Source organism: Culex pipiens, chromosome 3 (genome assembly GCF_016801865.2).
Source record: "Culex pipiens pallens isolate TS chromosome 3, TS_CPP_V2, whole genome shotgun sequence".
NCBI classification, from domain to species: domain Eukaryota; kingdom Metazoa; phylum Arthropoda; class Insecta; order Diptera; family Culicidae; genus Culex; species Culex pipiens.
Window position 1 is genome coordinate 133,007,955 of NC_068939.1, and position 17,468 is coordinate 133,025,422.

Here is a 17,468-nt window from a genome sequence, read left to right on the forward strand (position 1 = left end):
CGCAAGAAAAGCTTTCAAATGAAGGTAAAAGCAAATCATTATGTTCAATTATCGATTTTTCATGATTTGTTGAACATTGGCCGATCTGTAAACTGTTCCGAATATGAGGGATGACTGTACATTAAATTTCCCTCAAAATGACATGTTCCAAAATGTTTTACAGTCGAGTTGCAAAAGTTTATCAATTTTCAAAATTATTACGAAAAATCTGGGGGCAAAAAAATATATTTTTTAAATTTTAATGAAAATAAAAGTAAAATCAACTTATAACAATCTAAAACATTTTTTTTTAAAAAGGTCCAATAAACCAAATTTTGAATTTTTGCTTTTTGGGTGTTTTTTAACACCCCTGACTCAAGGCGGTTTCAAAAACACCCAAAAAGCAAAAACTGGAAATTTGGTTTATTGGACCTTTTCAAAAAAACTCCAGATTTATAATCATATTTAGCATATTTGGGCTGGATTAAAAGTATTTAGAATTTTTATGAAATTCCAATGTAAGGCACCGCAAAAACTTTTTTTTTGCAAAAAAAGGTGCAGGTGGTTATGTTACACATGACCAGTATGACAAAGAACTTAGCAGAAAAGCTTTTAAAATTAAGCCTTTTTGTTGAATTATGCGTCAGATAAAATCAAAACATAATTGGGTTTATATATTCGCTCAATTTCTCTTAATGCTCCGTATCAAAAACCATGATATCTGTATGGTTCAATCTTTGTCCCCTAATCGGAACAATCGTGAGGTAGCGGCCTCTCCAGATTGTGGCCAACTTTTTTCGAAATGGCCAATATTGAAAACCATGAGGTGTAATACCCATATTGCCAAAACTCGTTGGTTCAGTAAATGTCTTCCGGGAAAAACTTTCCTTTAGGGCACCGGCCACTCCAAGTTGTGGCAAATACTGTCAAAATGGCCATTTTCATTACCAGTATTGAAAACCATGAATTTTGATACCCAGATTGGCCAGTCTCGTATGGCCTTCCAACGGAATACCCCTGAGGGATCTGGCCACTCCGGGTCTTGTGGCCAGAATATTCCGGTGGCTCTCAATAATTCCGGCTGGCCTGCCTCCGCTTGGGCTGCTCCTTGCTCCAGGCCAGCTGCTTTTCGGCCAACTGCTTCTGGGCCTCCAGGCCATCTGCTTCCAGGTCCAGGTTGATGTTTACTCCTCGGCGTCCAGCGATAGAATGATTTCCGTGGGCTGATCGAGCCAAGATCGAGCGGGGTTAGAGGGTGACGATTCTCGAGATTTTGAATTTCCCGGGAATCGAGAGTTTGGCCATTTCCCGTGAATTCCCGGGACCCGGGTGTTTTTTTAACTATGCCAGTAGTGCCAATAATTTAAAAAGGAAAAGTCATAAATTTATTTCTTTTCAATGAATTCGGTTACAATTAATTCATACTTATGAAAAGAAACTTTAGTTTAAGTAGCCTCATTATTTCAAGGAATTATTTCAACCTTTAGATTTTTTTTCTGAATTTGCAAATACAAGATCATTTTTTTTAGATTTTTGGGACTAGGAATTGTAGTTTAAAGTGTTTACGAGTCTTAATTTGTACACAGTGACTTTTCAAAAGTTGTTGTAAAAAATAGCAAATATATAATTTCCCAGTATCGGGATGTTGCAATATGATACATAACAGCTCAAAACAACATTTTGAAATTGTTTTTTTTTCTTGTTTAAGGTCAACTAAAAATATTCATTGAAGAAATATTTACATTTTTCAGGAAAACCCGAATGTTCACAATTGGCGGGACCTTAACAAAGATTGAGGCAATTTTTACAAATTGCCAGAGTTTTGCCAGAGCGGTACAACCCCTTCCATTTTTGAACATGCGAAAAAAGAGGTGTTTTTCAATAATTTGCAGCCTGAAACGGTGATGAGATATAAATTTGGTGTCAAAGAGACTTTTATGTAAAATTGATTTGATGACGTACTCAGAATTCCGAAAAAACGTATTTTTCATCGAAAAAAACACTGAAAAAGTTTTAAAAATTCTCCCATTTTCCATTACTCGACTGTAAATTTGGAACATGTCATTTTATGGAAAATATAATGTACTTTTCGAATCTACATTGACCCAGAAGGGTCATTTTTTCATTTAGAACAAAATTTTTCATTTTAAAATTTCGTGTTTTTTCTAACTTTGCAGGGTTATATTTTAGAGTGTAGCAATTTTCTACAAAGTTGTAGAGCAGACAATTACAAAAAAAATATATAGAGACATAAGAGGTTTGCTTATAAACATCACGAGTTACGAGCGTATCACGAGCGATTTTACGAAAAAAAGTTTTGAAAAAGTTACTTTTTGCGATTCTCTTTGTTTCATCGTCCGTGTCTGTCGCGGGTGGCGATGAACGGCCATGATCGACGACGACCAACTTTTTCAAAACTTTTTTTCGTAGAATCGCAATAACTCGTGATGTTTATAAGCAAACCTCTTATGTCTATATATTATTTTTTTGTAATTGTCTTCGTAGAAAATTGCTACACTCTAAAATATAACCCTGCAAAGTTAGAAAAAACACGAAATTTTAAAATGAAAATTTTTGTTCTAAATGAAAAAATGTAGAGAGATGTAATGACAATGTAGATTCGAAAAGTACATTAAATTTCCCATAAAATGACATGTTCCAAATTTTGTTACAGTCGAGTAACGAAAAATGGGAGAATTTTTAAAACTTTTTTTGTGTTTTTTTCGATGAAAAATACGTTTTTTCGGAATTCTGAGTACGCTTTCAAATTGGGGGTCTAATTTTCAATAAAAGTCCCCTTGACACCACATTTCTATCTCATCACCGTTTCAGGGTGCAAATTATTGAAAAACACCTCTTTTTTCGCATGTTCAAAAACGGAAGGGGTCGTACCGCCCCTCCGTCACGAGATATCAAAAAACGGACCTCGAATTCGTGATCAGGGACAAAAGTTACCCCTTAGGACAAAGTTTCACGCAAATCGAAGAGGGGTCGGGGCAACTTTTCCCGATTTCGTGTGAGTTGGTAGAGAATTACCCATAAGTATAAAATGTCCCGGGTCTCTCGACCAAATTTCCCGGGAATCGAGAGGTCCAAAAATGGTCGATTTCCCGGGAATTCCCGCTCGTCACCCTCTATGCGGGGTTATATTGGCTCAGAATGGTGACGGATGCCCCGCCTCTTTGTGCCTGTTATCCCAAACTTCATAATTCGCTTTTTGTTGCAACTGTGTGGAAAATTCCACGCAACAGTGCCTTGTTGCGCTGCAGACCCCTTCCCCAGTACCAAGCATGCAACATTTTCGTAACGCGCGACATTTTTCGTTTTTCTGGATTGACACCTCACCAGAATAGAGCCCTTAGGACAAAGTTCTTTGTCAAAATAATTTTTTTTCAATATATTTGGAAACTAATGATTGCAAAACAACTGGACAGGTGTAAAATGCCCCCCCCCCCCTCCCTTCGACTTTGGTCAGAGTCGAGGGACAAACAAATATTTGCAACAGCCTAACGGAAAATGACAGAGTTATCAAAAGATTTTTAGTGTTTCTTTTTTCGATGAAAAATAAGCCCTTCCTATATCACCGTTGATCAGAAGGCATGACGTCGAATAAGTAGTGCATTATTTTTCAAATAATGCGCTAAATTTTCACGGTGAAAAAGTCATTTCTATAGAATCGTTTATCGAAAGACATGCTGACATTTAGGATAGAAATTTAGTGCGTAGGCCACGGGGACGCCCAGACTCGTTTTTTGCATTTCCATCTCTTCAATTTTCGTTGTATTGCTGTTACGATTCGATTGTGAGATTGTGGGACCTCGGTGGTTACTCTGCATCGCGTTTTTCGGAGCCTTTTATTTGATATTTTATTTTCCAAAAGTCCTTCTTTTATCATTGTTGATCGGAAGGCACGCCGCCGGTTTAGTTTGTTTCATTTATTGTTTTAATTTCATCACATTCGTTTTCGCGGTGACCTGTTTTCTTTTCGTCTGATTTCGTTGATCGTAATAATTTATTCCAACTAGCAGATTCAGTATCAACTCATCAAACAATCCATTTTATGAAGAGTAAAGCGTCTTTTATTTATTTTTTTTTAATTTTCTCGCGTTATCTAAATTGTACAAACAGTAACAATATACTAATAAGTTCATATCATAGCACTACTGGTCGGTTGGCACGCGTTTGATTAAAAAAAAACTTTTAAATAATCAAAAATGTATCTTTCCGCAGCCGGTAAACAAATTGTTTATGATCGCATCACCTACCACAGTGAATCCTGACCTCATACCCATCTTACTAACCCCCCAAAACTCACGTGATACTTTGTCGAAGCGCAGCCGATTTAGCGGTCTTCACTCAAGTATCGGACTAACATTCCCATCCACTAACCCGTGTCTTACCACTGGTCGTGGCCGGCGTCGGTATTGATCAGCATGATAGGGACCTTTGAAAATTGCGAAGGGGTGATGATTGGTTCCTACTTTTCATCTGTGGTCCACGGAGCAATTTTTGGAGGTCCTGGTCAATAACGAAGTAGCATCTACGGGTAGACACCAATGCTATGCTATATGCAAAATTTATATTTTGAAAAACCTTAAATTTGTTTAGTTTCAAGTTTGCATTTCACACGTGCACTCCAAAAAGGTACACGTTGCCATGACACCCCACCGGTAAACATTATTAACCATAAATAATCGTGAAACGGTAAACACACCCCACCGACTGCGCAACCAACCCCAGGAACCCGGACGCAGCTGACCGTGAAAACATGCTGTCATAGTCCCTGCGCCCTAGGTAAGCTCGCAGCTGCTCCTTGTTTTTTTTCATTCTCCACGTTGCACCCGTGAAAATTTTTGCCACTTTCAAACTGATTCAAACTTAGGTGAGCATCGGTCGTGCAAGCACGTGTTATTTGTGTCACGATGGAGCAGAACAACGACTACTTGGATGCGGCGTTCAAGGAGATTTACGACGAGATCGATCGACTTAGCTACGTTCCGGTTGAGGGTGCAAATCTGGAACCGTTGGACTGTAAGATCGTTAGGAAGTGTGATGATCATCTGCGGGGTGACTTTCTGCGGGACGAAGACGTCGAGGAGTTGATACAGTACTCGAAAAAGTTCGTCGAGCAGACGAGAAACGAACTGCTTCCGGCGGTTGGGTTTAGGGATGTTCAAGAGCACGCGGTGCAGTGTGTGCGAAGTGAGAAGAAGTGCAACAAGAAGCTGAACACTCCGCCAAAGTGGGCGACGAGTGGTGGACAGAAGGAAGCGGCCGCCACGAATCGCGCCACTGCTATTAGGATAGTGAAGAAGATTCCGCCGACGGGTGGCAGGAAGAAACTATTGGATGAATCTCCCGGGACGCTGAACAACCAGAGGCCGCCAAGTCAGGCGAAAACGGTTCGGAATGTCGGCGTCAACGTTAACTTCATCAAGCAGAAGACGGCCAAGCAGCAGAACAGCGTGGTATCGACGGCAACGACCAACGTTACGAAGACGCCGCCGGTGATCAAGAAACCGGTGACGCCACAGTCGTCCGGAAGAATCTACCGATTCTACAGCAGTAAATTGAACCCGGAGCAAGTTTGGGAGCAGCAGCATCCCGAACTTGGATACGAAAGTTCCGAACGAAGCATCTTTCCGAGAAGACTCAAGAAGAGTGATTTGCTGGCGAAGCAGGCGGAACTGCCTGCTACGGCTGAGAAGAAGGAGCTCAAAGTGGTTCATCTGACGCAAGAATTAGTTTCTGAAGAAGTTCCGGATGTTGAACCGATTGCTCAGACTCAACCAGATGAACAGAAGGCTGCAAGTGTAACACCAGAACCGGTAGTGGTAGAAGAACCTGAGGTTCCCAAAACGCCAGCCATCACGAAGCACGTGATTCCGACGATTTGCATCAAAGGAGATTGGAAAGCGAACCTCAAGGTACAAGAAGCTTGCAGGATCAACATTCTAGACAAGAAACAGGAAGGTGATCCATGTCCAAGCAACATGAAATACCTGGAAATCAGGTATGGATTGTCGGAAGATCCAGTCGCTTCCACTATTGACCAGAAGGGTAACCTAGAAGTTCATACTAGTCCAAAAGAACCAGAGAAACCTGCTGAACAACCCCAGCTAACTCTGTCGTTTAGAGTACCGAAATCTGCTCCCAAATCAACTATGAAAGGAACTTCAACAAACAAAGCATCTTCCACAAACCGATACTTGCAACCATTTTTGGATCTGAAAAAGTGCAAGGTAACTGCACAGCCGAACCTGTTCCTGCAATCAACCGATAGCGATCCAAGCAGTTCCGACAGTGACCAAAAGTTCGTCCTGGAGTCCGACTCAAGCGACAGCTCCCCAGAGGACGATCTAAACCTGTTGCCCTTCAAGTGTGATCCCAGTCCGAAAAAGGTTCCAAACATTGAAGCATCTTTCAACGAACTCTCCAGCGTTCCACGGTTGGTAAGTCCAGCCAAATCCGTCCAGCTGCAAGTTCCATCGCCCCCATGCCGATTTAATTCACCACCCAAAACTCCTTCACCGGCGTCCTCCGTCCGAGACGTTGATCCCGTATCCTCCCAGATGGAAGCCCCCGCCTCGTCCAAGTTCCTGGAGAATCTCCGCATCTGGAGGTCCGCCATCGCGGTGCAGTCCGACAACATGAAGCTCGGCCATCAGCTGACGGAAAATCTGGACGTGCTGAAGCAGAACATGGAGGTGATCGCCGGAGAGACGCAGAACATCACCCGCATCACCCGTAACTGCGAGCAGAACCTCAAGCAGATCGAAGGACTGAAAGAGCGCTACCGACAGAACTTGAGCTCTCCCGCGGCATCCAATTGGCATCTCGGAGAAGGCTGTACCTGCTTCGGCTGCCAGCCGGCAAGCAGTCCCGCGGCGGAGCCCGCGTTCGACACGAAAAACTTCCAACGGGTTGTGCTGCAGCAGAGTCCGCGGTATGCTAAAACGATCCGGAAGATCTGCGAGGACGGCCGGAGCCGATCGTTCAAGACGAGTGGAGCCGGTTCGGCGGTTTACGCGGAACGAGCTGCGCGGAGATTCTTGCAGTCGTACAGCCGCTCGGTGAGCAGGATCAGCAGCGGAGAGATAACGGTGCCGGAGCTGGAACTGTCGAGGTCGCACTCGCCTGGTTCGGTGGGTTCCTGGTACGGCGTAGCGCGTAGATCGAGTAGCAGCGATGAGGAGTCGGTAACGAGCAGTGGAAGCAGTTTGGGATGTGTCAAAAGGGGCGACCTTGTCGGTTCATCATCTTCGGAGATGCAACTGAATTACCGAGCTCGTGGAAGCAGTGATACTTCGTCTTCGGAAGCTAGTGCGTTCGTTAAAGGCGGAGCATCGATGTCCGACGAAGGCGAAGTGTTGAGTCAGGGTGAAATAAGATGAAATAAAGTTACGTGTTTTGTAAAAATTTCATCATTTGGGCATTTTTGTTAGTCCGAAACTATACCAAACAGAATATTTTTCAACGGAAATGCTATTCGAACATCCAGGGCTGTGGAGTCGGAGTCGGAGTCGGAGCCGGAGTCGGTGGAGTCGGGTCTTTTTGGGGACCTGGAGTCGGAGTCGGAGTCGGAGTCGTCAAAACTCGAACAGCTGGAGTCGGAGTCGGAGCCGAAGTCGGCTAAATTTTAAGAGCTGGAGTCGGAGTCGGAGCCGAAGATTTCTGATAACCCGGAGTCGGAGTCAGAGCCGGAGCTATCTTAAATTTAACAAAAAATATGTTTTTTAATTGTTCAGTATTTCCTTTAGAACAGCTTAATCTACCAAACATCTTATATTTTTAATTGATTTATCAATTCTTGAATGCTTCCTTTTGTCTATATTTATGTGCCTTTTCAATTCAAATTTGACCAAATTTCATCCAGTTATTTCTGAAAAAAGTACACACACAGTCATCTTTTACCCCGATAGCATATGTCTTGGAAGTTTTAAGTTAAATCATTTTTGAGGAAAAAATTACGAGGTACATAAAAAGATTAAAAATAGTAATCACTGTTTTTGCAAATCGAAAAAAGTCACTGACAGTTTAACTTTTGTAACAAATAATCAACGATAATAACAATCTCTTACTTGGAACTCAACATGCGCATTTTGTTTATAACTGAGTACAAGAAAATCAAAGTGTTGCATTTAAAATAATTGAAACTAACAAAAAAAAGCAAAACAAATTGCAACAAATTTTGAAATAATCATTGATTGTTGATGTTGTTGTTGATTTTAGGTAAACTATTTTGATATCGTTGCAAATTATCGTTGAACAAATCTCAAGAATTCAGTACAAAAATGAACTAATAAAAAATGTGTAGAACAAAATATAGGATTTTAATTTATTTTTCAAATATTATTAAAAAAACAAAATCAAAATAATATCAACTGGTACGAATTTTCTCATACTGTTTGTCCCACGCCAATATGACGGAAGGTGATAATTATTGCATTGATATGTACCTTAAATAAATGAAATATTTGTAATTTAGAAAATATTTTACTTGTGGATATTTGTTTTTTATTAAATTTTAAGTTTTTTTCATATATTTCGATGGAGGCGCAAGATCATTCATAAAGCTTCGTTTTAAGTGAAGATTCACGAAGTATCGTGCGCTTCCTTTTTAAATTATATAAAATTTTAAAATTGAAATAAATCAAAAATTTCCAGGGGAAAATAATTTCCATGTCACAGATATTTGAAAAGGACATCTTAAGCGTCCTTTCCACGAAGAAATGCTTTAGATACATTGATTTGCATTAATAATCTCCTTCAGCCATGGCGTGATGTCCAAAAAAACAAAAAAAAAATGTCTCGTTTAAAATTGTCATTTAAAAACAAGGTGCCTGTCACTGTGCTTCTTACAAATGTCAGCCTGAAAGTGAGCAAATTGAATTTTAATGTACAATAGATCATTAAGGCCAGGGTTTTTTAATTATTCATTCAAAAATAACAATTTAATATTTAAATTAATTAGCTTTGAAAAAAATATTTTCAAATTTGAGGTTAAGCAAATAAATCCAAATTTACTTACAAATTTTTTTTTCTCAAAATGCCTCTAAAACTGAAGATATGTTTTGATTTCTGTTTCCATAACGTATAAAACTTGTAACTTAGAAACTTTTTTTCCGTTTATTAACTTTACTTTACTTTTACTTAACTTATTTTTCTTGAGAAAAACATGACGCTTAGAGAGTATTTAAATAATCCTACTTATCAATATTTTAAAAATAATTAACTAATAATAGTTAAATAACTTTTGAAACATTTAAAAATATGTGGAGTCGGAGTCGGAGCCAACCATTTGTTGAAAGCTGGAGTCGGAGTCGGCTAGAGTTGGTAGGCCGGAGTCGGAGCCAACCATTTGTTGAAAGCCGGAGCCGGAGTCGGAGTCGGAGTCGGAGTCGGCTAATCTGAGAAAGCCGGAGTCGGAGTCGGAGTTGGAGTCGTTTGAAATATGACCCGACTCCGCAGCCCTGCGAACATCGATATATGGAATTAAATGGTCATGATTCCTAAATCCTTATAGCTTATTTTTCTAACCTTCAAATCGAGTCGGCGTAGAACCTAAAAAAAGTGTCCAGGGCACTTGTGGAAATACAGTGTTTCATCCCAGAGGATTCCGGAGCACCAAAAAGTCTTATTTCTCACAATGAATAATTTCCCAACAAACAGGAATGTGAGCGGGGATCCCCACACAGAAAAAAAATATGTAAATTTACACAGCACGTAATTACTGTTTCTTATGTAAACTCACTCAATGTAATGTTGAAATATAATGTAAAGAGTATAAAGTCATGGAAATTACTCTAATGTAAATCTAAATCTAATGTAAATCATGAATCTAATGGAAACGTTGAGCATGGAAACTCAAATCTGATGAATTTCTACCCGTGTTCGGCTTCCTGTAAATTTCTATTCAATGTAAATCATATATCCAATGTATTTCTGCCAAACGTTGACTTCAAAACTACCCGAACTAAAAATAGTAATATTTGGTTCTCTTTCTATCGCTCTCATACTTCGCTGGCCCACTGCCTGAGCCTCGCCCTGAACAAGTTGATGCTTTAGCCGCTCGTTTATAAAATGCAAAGATGGCTCAGTCGGCAGCGGGTAGCAGCAGTAACACCGAACATTCTACCCGTCGTCCGTTCGATTCCAGTCCAGCGTTATTCCACTTGGCCGTCGACGAGAAAGCGTCCCCTACCTGTGAAACAATTTTTTAAAATCATAATTTCCTTTTGCTGCCCGCTTCACTCATTTTAAAATAGAACATAGGCCACACCCTTTTCCTACTGCAATCCAAGTCGAGCTTCTCATTCCCATTGGCTAATCAGAATTAGTTGATTTGAACTAATGTAAATTCCAAAAGTAATGTAAATTCGAAAACTAATGTAAATTTTCAAAACTAATGTAAATTTCCAATGAATCTAATGTAAATTTCCAATGAACCTAATGTAAATATACATCATTTATCATGATACCTTTTGGTACATGATAAATAATGTAAATTTACAGAAATATTTTTTTCTGTGCACGTTTCTTCCTCCCCTGTAGATTCAGAAATGTATTGGTGTTTGAACATTCGCGTTCAAATTCAATCCACTTCAACGAATCATCTTTGCGGATAACGTAACGCACGGCGTGTTTTCTGGGCAACCTTAAGGAGAAAAAATAGTCATCGCTACTTTCAAATGAGTCTTATAGGAAATTTTCTCAGCTTTCCAATGCTTCTAAGAGCGAAATATTTCATCGGGAAATTTCTGAGATATCTATATTTTAAGTTTTTTGTTTTAAAATCCTTAATCATTTATTGGAAACTTTTAAATAACAGTCCAGGAAACTTGTCAAATGATGTGTTTCATGTGTCAATTACTCATAGAAATGTGCAAAATAAGACAAGGAACAACTTTGTAGAAGGTTGCAAACCGCTTAACATTTTGAAAATGAAGTTTTTACCGATTTTATGAATATGTGGGATTTATTAAGAAATTAAAATCATAAAACCGCATTAAAATATTATTTTTACAAGAACGGCTAGATTATAACATAATTGTTGTGTACAAATAACACCGGTCTGCTCTGATCCAGCTTGGAGTTAGCTGATACAACCGAATTTTGTCAGGTTTAAGATTGATGAGGTTTTTCAAGATTTTTATGAATTTATATCATATTTCCTCAATCAAACATTAACCAGTTGCATGGATACAAAACATGTTAATGTTAAATACTCGAAATTGAACTGCAAAATACTGTTGCAAGCTTTAGAAGAAATACTTTTCATTTGTATAAAATGATTGTTTTAGTTTTTTTTTTATATTAAATAATCAAGGAATTAGCAATATTTTAGATGTTTATAAGACTCTCATCTTCAATCTCATCTTTTTAATAGTAGTTTATGCAACAAGTTGCAAAAAGAGGATTTTTTCAGCACGAGTCGTACATTTATCCAACGAGGTTCACCGAGTTGGATAAATACGAAGAGTGCTGAAAAAATCAAGTTTTGCAACGAGTTCCATACAACATTTTTTGCAATTCCAAAAAACACACAATAAGTGAAATTTTATGTCAAATTTTCATGTATTTTGTCAATAAATCGTTTAAATCAAAAAAAAAAAGTTGAAAAGTGTTACTTTTCGAAACAAGTGCAGAAAAGTTCAACTTTTCAGCACCCATTTGAGTGCTGAAAAGTAGAACTTTTCAGCATTTATTTTGAAAAGTGTTTCTATTCGATTCTGTTATTTTTGGTACAGAAAAGTAGGCTTTTTCGTCGTTCAAGAATGACAGGAAAAGTATGTAGTTTCACGACGGAATTGCAAAAAAAATGTTTTATTTCCTGATTTTTGTTCAAATAGTTTGGAAAGGATGTTTCTGTTTGAATTTTTTTTGTTGAAATGATAAATAATATTGTTCGAACAAAAAAAAAGTTTGTGACGGTGTTTTTAGCATTCTGAATTGGACGACTCGAGTTTTATTGCTACTTTTTAAGTGCATTTTCAAAAGTAAACATTATACAAAATTTTATCTTTATTTTATACTCATGAAAATATGACTTTTGAAGCTTGCAACAGTTATATGTTGTACATTTTCGATTTTAAATCATATTTGTATTTATGTTCCTGGTTAATGTTTGTTTAAGAAAATATCAAATTTATTCATTAAAATTCAATAATACCATTCACAATCACAAACCTGCAAAAGTTTCGGTTGAACAAGCTCAATTAGAGCAGACACGTGATATTTGTACACCAAAAATATGTAGTAATCTAAGAATTCTTGGTAATAAATATATTTTTACACTGTTTTATCATTAAAATTTCTGAATAAATCCCACATATTCAAAAACTCAGACAAAACATATGTTCAAAATGTTTAGCGGTTTGCAACCTTCTACAAAGTTGTTTTTTGCCTTTTTTTGCACATTTTGATGAGTAAATGACACTTGAAACACATCATTTGATCAGTTTTCTAAACTGGTAGTACAAAAATTCCAATAAATAATAAAGGAATTTAAAACCAAAAAACTTTAAATAGAGATATCTCAGAAATTTCCCGATGAAACATTTCGCTCTTAGAAGCATTGGAAAGCTGAGAAAATTTCCTATTAGACACTTTTGAAAGTAGCGATGACTATTTTTTCTAAAGGCCTGGCCGTTTAGAAAAAAAGATGTTGGAATAGATCACTCCGACATTCTCCAGGATGCTTAAGAAAGAATGGCTGCGCAAGAGTTAGATCAGATTAGCTGCTTGACACAGAATAGGACATTGAGCTATTTTCTGAAATTTTGCATTTTTTAAAGATTTTTAATTTTGTTTTTTTTTTTTATTTGCCCCCTGAAATCAAAGATTGCCCCATCACTAGGCTAAATTCTAAATTTGAGCTCATTCTGTCCACGGGAACCGCTCCATCTAATCGCTTGAAGTTTGTATGGGAAAAATCGTCAAAATGTATGGAGAAAAGCAACTGTTTCAGTTTTTTACCTGTGGAGGGCGCAATAGTCGTCCAATCATTATCAATTCTCAGATGTAGAACCTTCATTAAATTTTGAACAACTTTCCCGAAGACACTATATTTTTAGGATTTTGGACCATGGGGGCTGAATGGGCCACCTTTGGTTTTGGGCTTAAGAATGGATTTAGACCAACTGTAAGGCAAGGGTCTTATAAAGGACGTCAAACAACATCACCACACCGAAAACGACGTTTGAACTCATTGTATTTTTCGAATTATGAGCAAAAATGTAAATTGATTGACAAAACCACGCAAATGTTGTTTATTTCGAGGTTCTTAAATAAGCTTTCTGAAAAGTTAGATTGTTTGAAAAAGTTTGTTCAATGTTTAGAATGTTACCAGGAGCTATTACGAAGGTAAACAAACAACAACGGAACCTTCAAATCATTTAGAGGCTTGGTGGTGGAAGTGTTAAATTAAAATCCACTTGGGGGCAGAATGGACCACCCTTTTCCTGCCTTATAAAAACAATCAAAAGTTACGAAATTTGAGCTAAATTGATTATTTCACTCCTGGTAGCTTCACAAATCACGTTTAATGCAACATTAGTTGATTTTTTAGTTGTTTTGATGCTTATTTGTAAAAATAGTGTCTTATTTCAACATATTGAAACTATTTTCAAAAATGTTTGTTTTGGTAAGTGACTATTTTCATAAAAGTTTTCTAACTTCATGGAAACTTTGTAAGAAAGGTCCCTAAAGCCATTTCTTATCTCCCTTCAACGTTACATTAGACAAAATGGCTTGTTTTCTAAGGTGGCCCATTCTGCCCCGCACCCTGGTAAGTAGTCGAAAAAACATTTTTTTTAAAGGCGTCATCCATAAAGTATGTCACGCAAAAATCGGCCAAAATTAACCCCCCCTCCCCCCTATGTCACACTTTGTCACACAAAGTTGAACCCCCCCCTCAAAAAGTACGTTACATTATGCCAGACCCCCCCTCCCCTTTTATATGGGGTTTTTTATCGTTTTTAATTTCTTTAAACTCTCAAAATTTTGGTATTTTTGCCAATTTTAATAGGAAAAAAAATAATTTGTCTAATTATTAGAACAAACATTGCGATATAAAAAAACAGTTTTGTATCTTTTAAAAATTAGAAGACCTGGTATAACATTCAAGTATTAAAAAATCTTGAATAAGTTCAAACCATTTATAGCAGTTTTCTTATGAACACCCTGCTTTCAAAGCATTTATTTTTATCGAGCTAAAATTTGCAAAATATTGAAGTTCCAGCTGAATAAAAAAAAAATAGACTATATAATAAATTATAATGTGATACTTCTGAATAAAAGTAAGCAAACAATTTTAGAAAAGAGGATTTAATTTAATTGTGTACATTTCGAATAAATATTATGCAATCATAAAAAAAAACCTAGTGTGACGTCACAGTCCCGCAAACCCCCTCTCCCCCCATCGTCACATCTTGTCACACCTACGGTAACCCCGCCTCCCCCCCTAAGAGCGTACGTACTTTATGGATGACGCCAAAGTGGCTCAAAAATAATTTTAAGCTAAAAATTTTCATCAATCAAGTATACAACATTGAAGGGAACATCCTAAAGCATAAGCCTACTAAACTGAATTCATAAATTTGTGTGTTTTTCTATGGTTTTGGCACTTTTTACTGAGGGGGTGCCATTCTGCCCCTCCTGTCCCTATAAATTACATAAATTACAAAATTTCAAATTCAGCCCACAACGTGGCTAATAAAATAAAATTAGGAAAAAAAAACAATTTGAAAATATTTATTGAAGAAAAAGAACCTCTGAGCATGAGCATGAGCATGAGCATGAGAGACCACCCATGGTTGTCCTTCTCCGTTGGTGAACAGGACCATAATATCCCATCAGCACAACCGGTCACACGCTTCAACGATCAAATGATGTTTCCCTTATCAACAGCATGCATGAATGCGCTGAAAAGATAAAACATCACGATCATCAAAACTAGAGCCGTTGCTAATAGGAAACAGTCGTTGGCCACCAACGGCGCCCGCCATGTCAGTTTGTAGATCTCGGGGGATTGGGACGGGAATGTTAGTTAGCACAGGTTGCTACAAAGGGTGGGTTCTATACGATATCCACACCCCCACGTGTGCCGGAAAACTACTTCTACTTGGGATTTTGTTAGTGGGTAAGGGTAATGGCCAGGATTCAACATAGAGGATGATGATGCGACCCAATAATCAATAAATTTTGTTTAATGGTGTGATGTATTATGCATTCTCAAGGCAAACAGTCGGAGTATGCGGATGAGACTATTCCCGGTTATTTGGTGTTGAGTTTAGCATAAATGATTTAATCTTAGACAGCCGGCTGTGGAAAGATAAAACCAACTAAAATGCGAAAACGCGAAACCGCCCGGATCGAAATACACGCACAATCGGGGGGACAACAAAAACGGAAACGGCAACGAAAATCCTGCGCGAAGACCGCGACGCACACCGTTCATATTCTCCAACGCAACTGTCCACTTTTTGTCACTAAAACTTGATTTGCAAAAAACACTATTTTTAATTTTTTTCATTTTCTGATATGTTTTAAAGGACATCAAATCATTTATTGAAGAAAAAGAACCTCTGAACACATGTATTCGAAATTTCCTACAATTTTCTTTCTAAGACATTGGGACAAAAAGTTTAATGAAAACCCACATTTTTTTTACCGTGTATTATTTTTTTCCAGTGTAGTCCGTATCTATACCTACTACTTTACCGAAGACACCAAATCGATCAAAAAAATCCTTCAAAAGATACAAATTTTTGAACTTTCACTCAAAGAAATTTGATGTTTCAATCAGATTTTACATATATTTTGCATTTAAAACAATCCAACCCGGCGTTCCAAGCTAAAAGTTTTTCGATACAAATTTTGGAAATTAATAGGCTGCATAAATAACAAAGCTCGACGTATAAGGGACCTATTGTACTGCTCGAAATGGCTGACATAGTTGGCCATAATGGCTCCCAGTGGGAATTGGTTTCTAGATATTGCAATTGTCACACACCACCCAAGTAACATTTTTAAACCAACTAGCCACCACCAAGTTTTATTGAGGTTTTATTGTAGCATCTTGATTGCTTAATAGTTTTATTTGGGCATTCACCGCAACCAACAAGCAAGAGCTGAATAATAAGTTCTAACAGGGTTTTATGCCTCGGACATAAAACCGGGTAGAAATAAAAGCCGACTGGCTTTCAATAAGGTTTTATGAAAGTTTTTAATAGAGGCTTGAAAACCAAATGGCAATGCCATATCAAACAGTTATATCGCATGCTTTGTTAAAACCTAGGGTGTTGTAGCTGTCAAGTGCCATTAGGCATGTAAAAAGCTCACTTAAAACCATAAGCTCCTAAAAGAGCATTTATCGCGACCAAATAGCAGTGCATAAATATGGCGCTAAACGCGTGCTCTGATTGAATATGATTGACCGCCATCTTGATTGAAAAAATAGAAAACTCAAAAATTTGATTTAAATTTGATGAAAACACACATTTATGCTGAATTTCTGGTATGATTAATATAGCGATAGATGTTTAAAAATATTTTGAACATTTTTTTCAAAGAATTGCAATAAAATATTTTTTAACATTAAACACTATGATTACAAAATATTGATTTTTGATGAAGCGAGTTGAATTTTTTGGCTCTATCTCCCCTACATTTATCAATAAAATTTCAATCGCAGCTGAATTTGAGCCATCAATTGCGAGAATCAAGCTTTCAAATGATTTGGATTACCTCTAATATTTATTATTCATTATCGCCATTTTTGACAACCATCTACATAATTTTATTTGGCAAGACGAAGACTTATTTTTGCCAAAATAAAACCTATTTTACATAAGACGTTTGAAGACGTATGAAATTTCATTTTTCCATAACTCTTGACTAGGTTTTAACAAAGGTTTTATAAAGGCTTTGAGGAGGTTGTTAGGATTCAGTTGTAAAGCCTTGAACTCCTATGAAGGTTTTATAAATAGGCCGTAACAACCTTTTGCGGAGGTCCTTTTGGGTTTTAAATGGGATTTATCAAGGTTCTGGGGAGTTTGTTACGACTAAGGGGTTTTAATGTTGGTTTTGGCTGATAGGTTTTATAGCGGTTGTGAAAGCTTTGATAAAGCCTAAAATGTTACTTGGGCACAGCCATCCCCAGGCGTATATTTGTAACTGAATGTAGGTTCCAGTGGCACATACCTTGGAGTAATTCTAGCAGCAGCATAAAGATGGCAGCTTCGGGGACCTCTGATCTGATGGAACTTAGTAGGACGACAGATCACTTTAAACTTTCGTTTTCGAACCCTCGAGTTCGTTTACTAACCGTAGTTCATAGATCGATGGCTGTGTGGTTTTGGTTCACTTGCATTGTTCGCTTCACCTTCGCTGAATTGCTAATTGAAATGTAGTACATTCAGGGACTCGTGGCGCAGGGGTAGCGGCTTCGGCTGCCGATCCCGATGATGCTATGAGACGCGGGTTCG

The 17,468-nt window shown here is 37.8% G+C and overlaps 1 protein-coding gene across 1 annotated transcript; it reads left to right on the top strand.

The window, feature by feature from the left end:
- The first annotated feature begins 4,355 nt into the window (after window positions 1-4,355).
- On the top strand, window positions 4,356-7,397 carry LOC120431507 (uncharacterized). Its single transcript, XM_039596608.2, has 2 exons — window positions 4,356-4,773; window positions 4,862-7,397. The coding sequence occupies exon 2, from the start codon at window positions 4,902-4,904 to the stop codon at window positions 7,371-7,373; it is 2,472 nt and encodes an 823-aa protein (XP_039452542.1). The 5' UTR covers window positions 4,356-4,773; window positions 4,862-4,901; the 3' UTR covers window positions 7,374-7,397.
- Window positions 7,398-17,468: the final 10,071 nt, after the last annotated feature.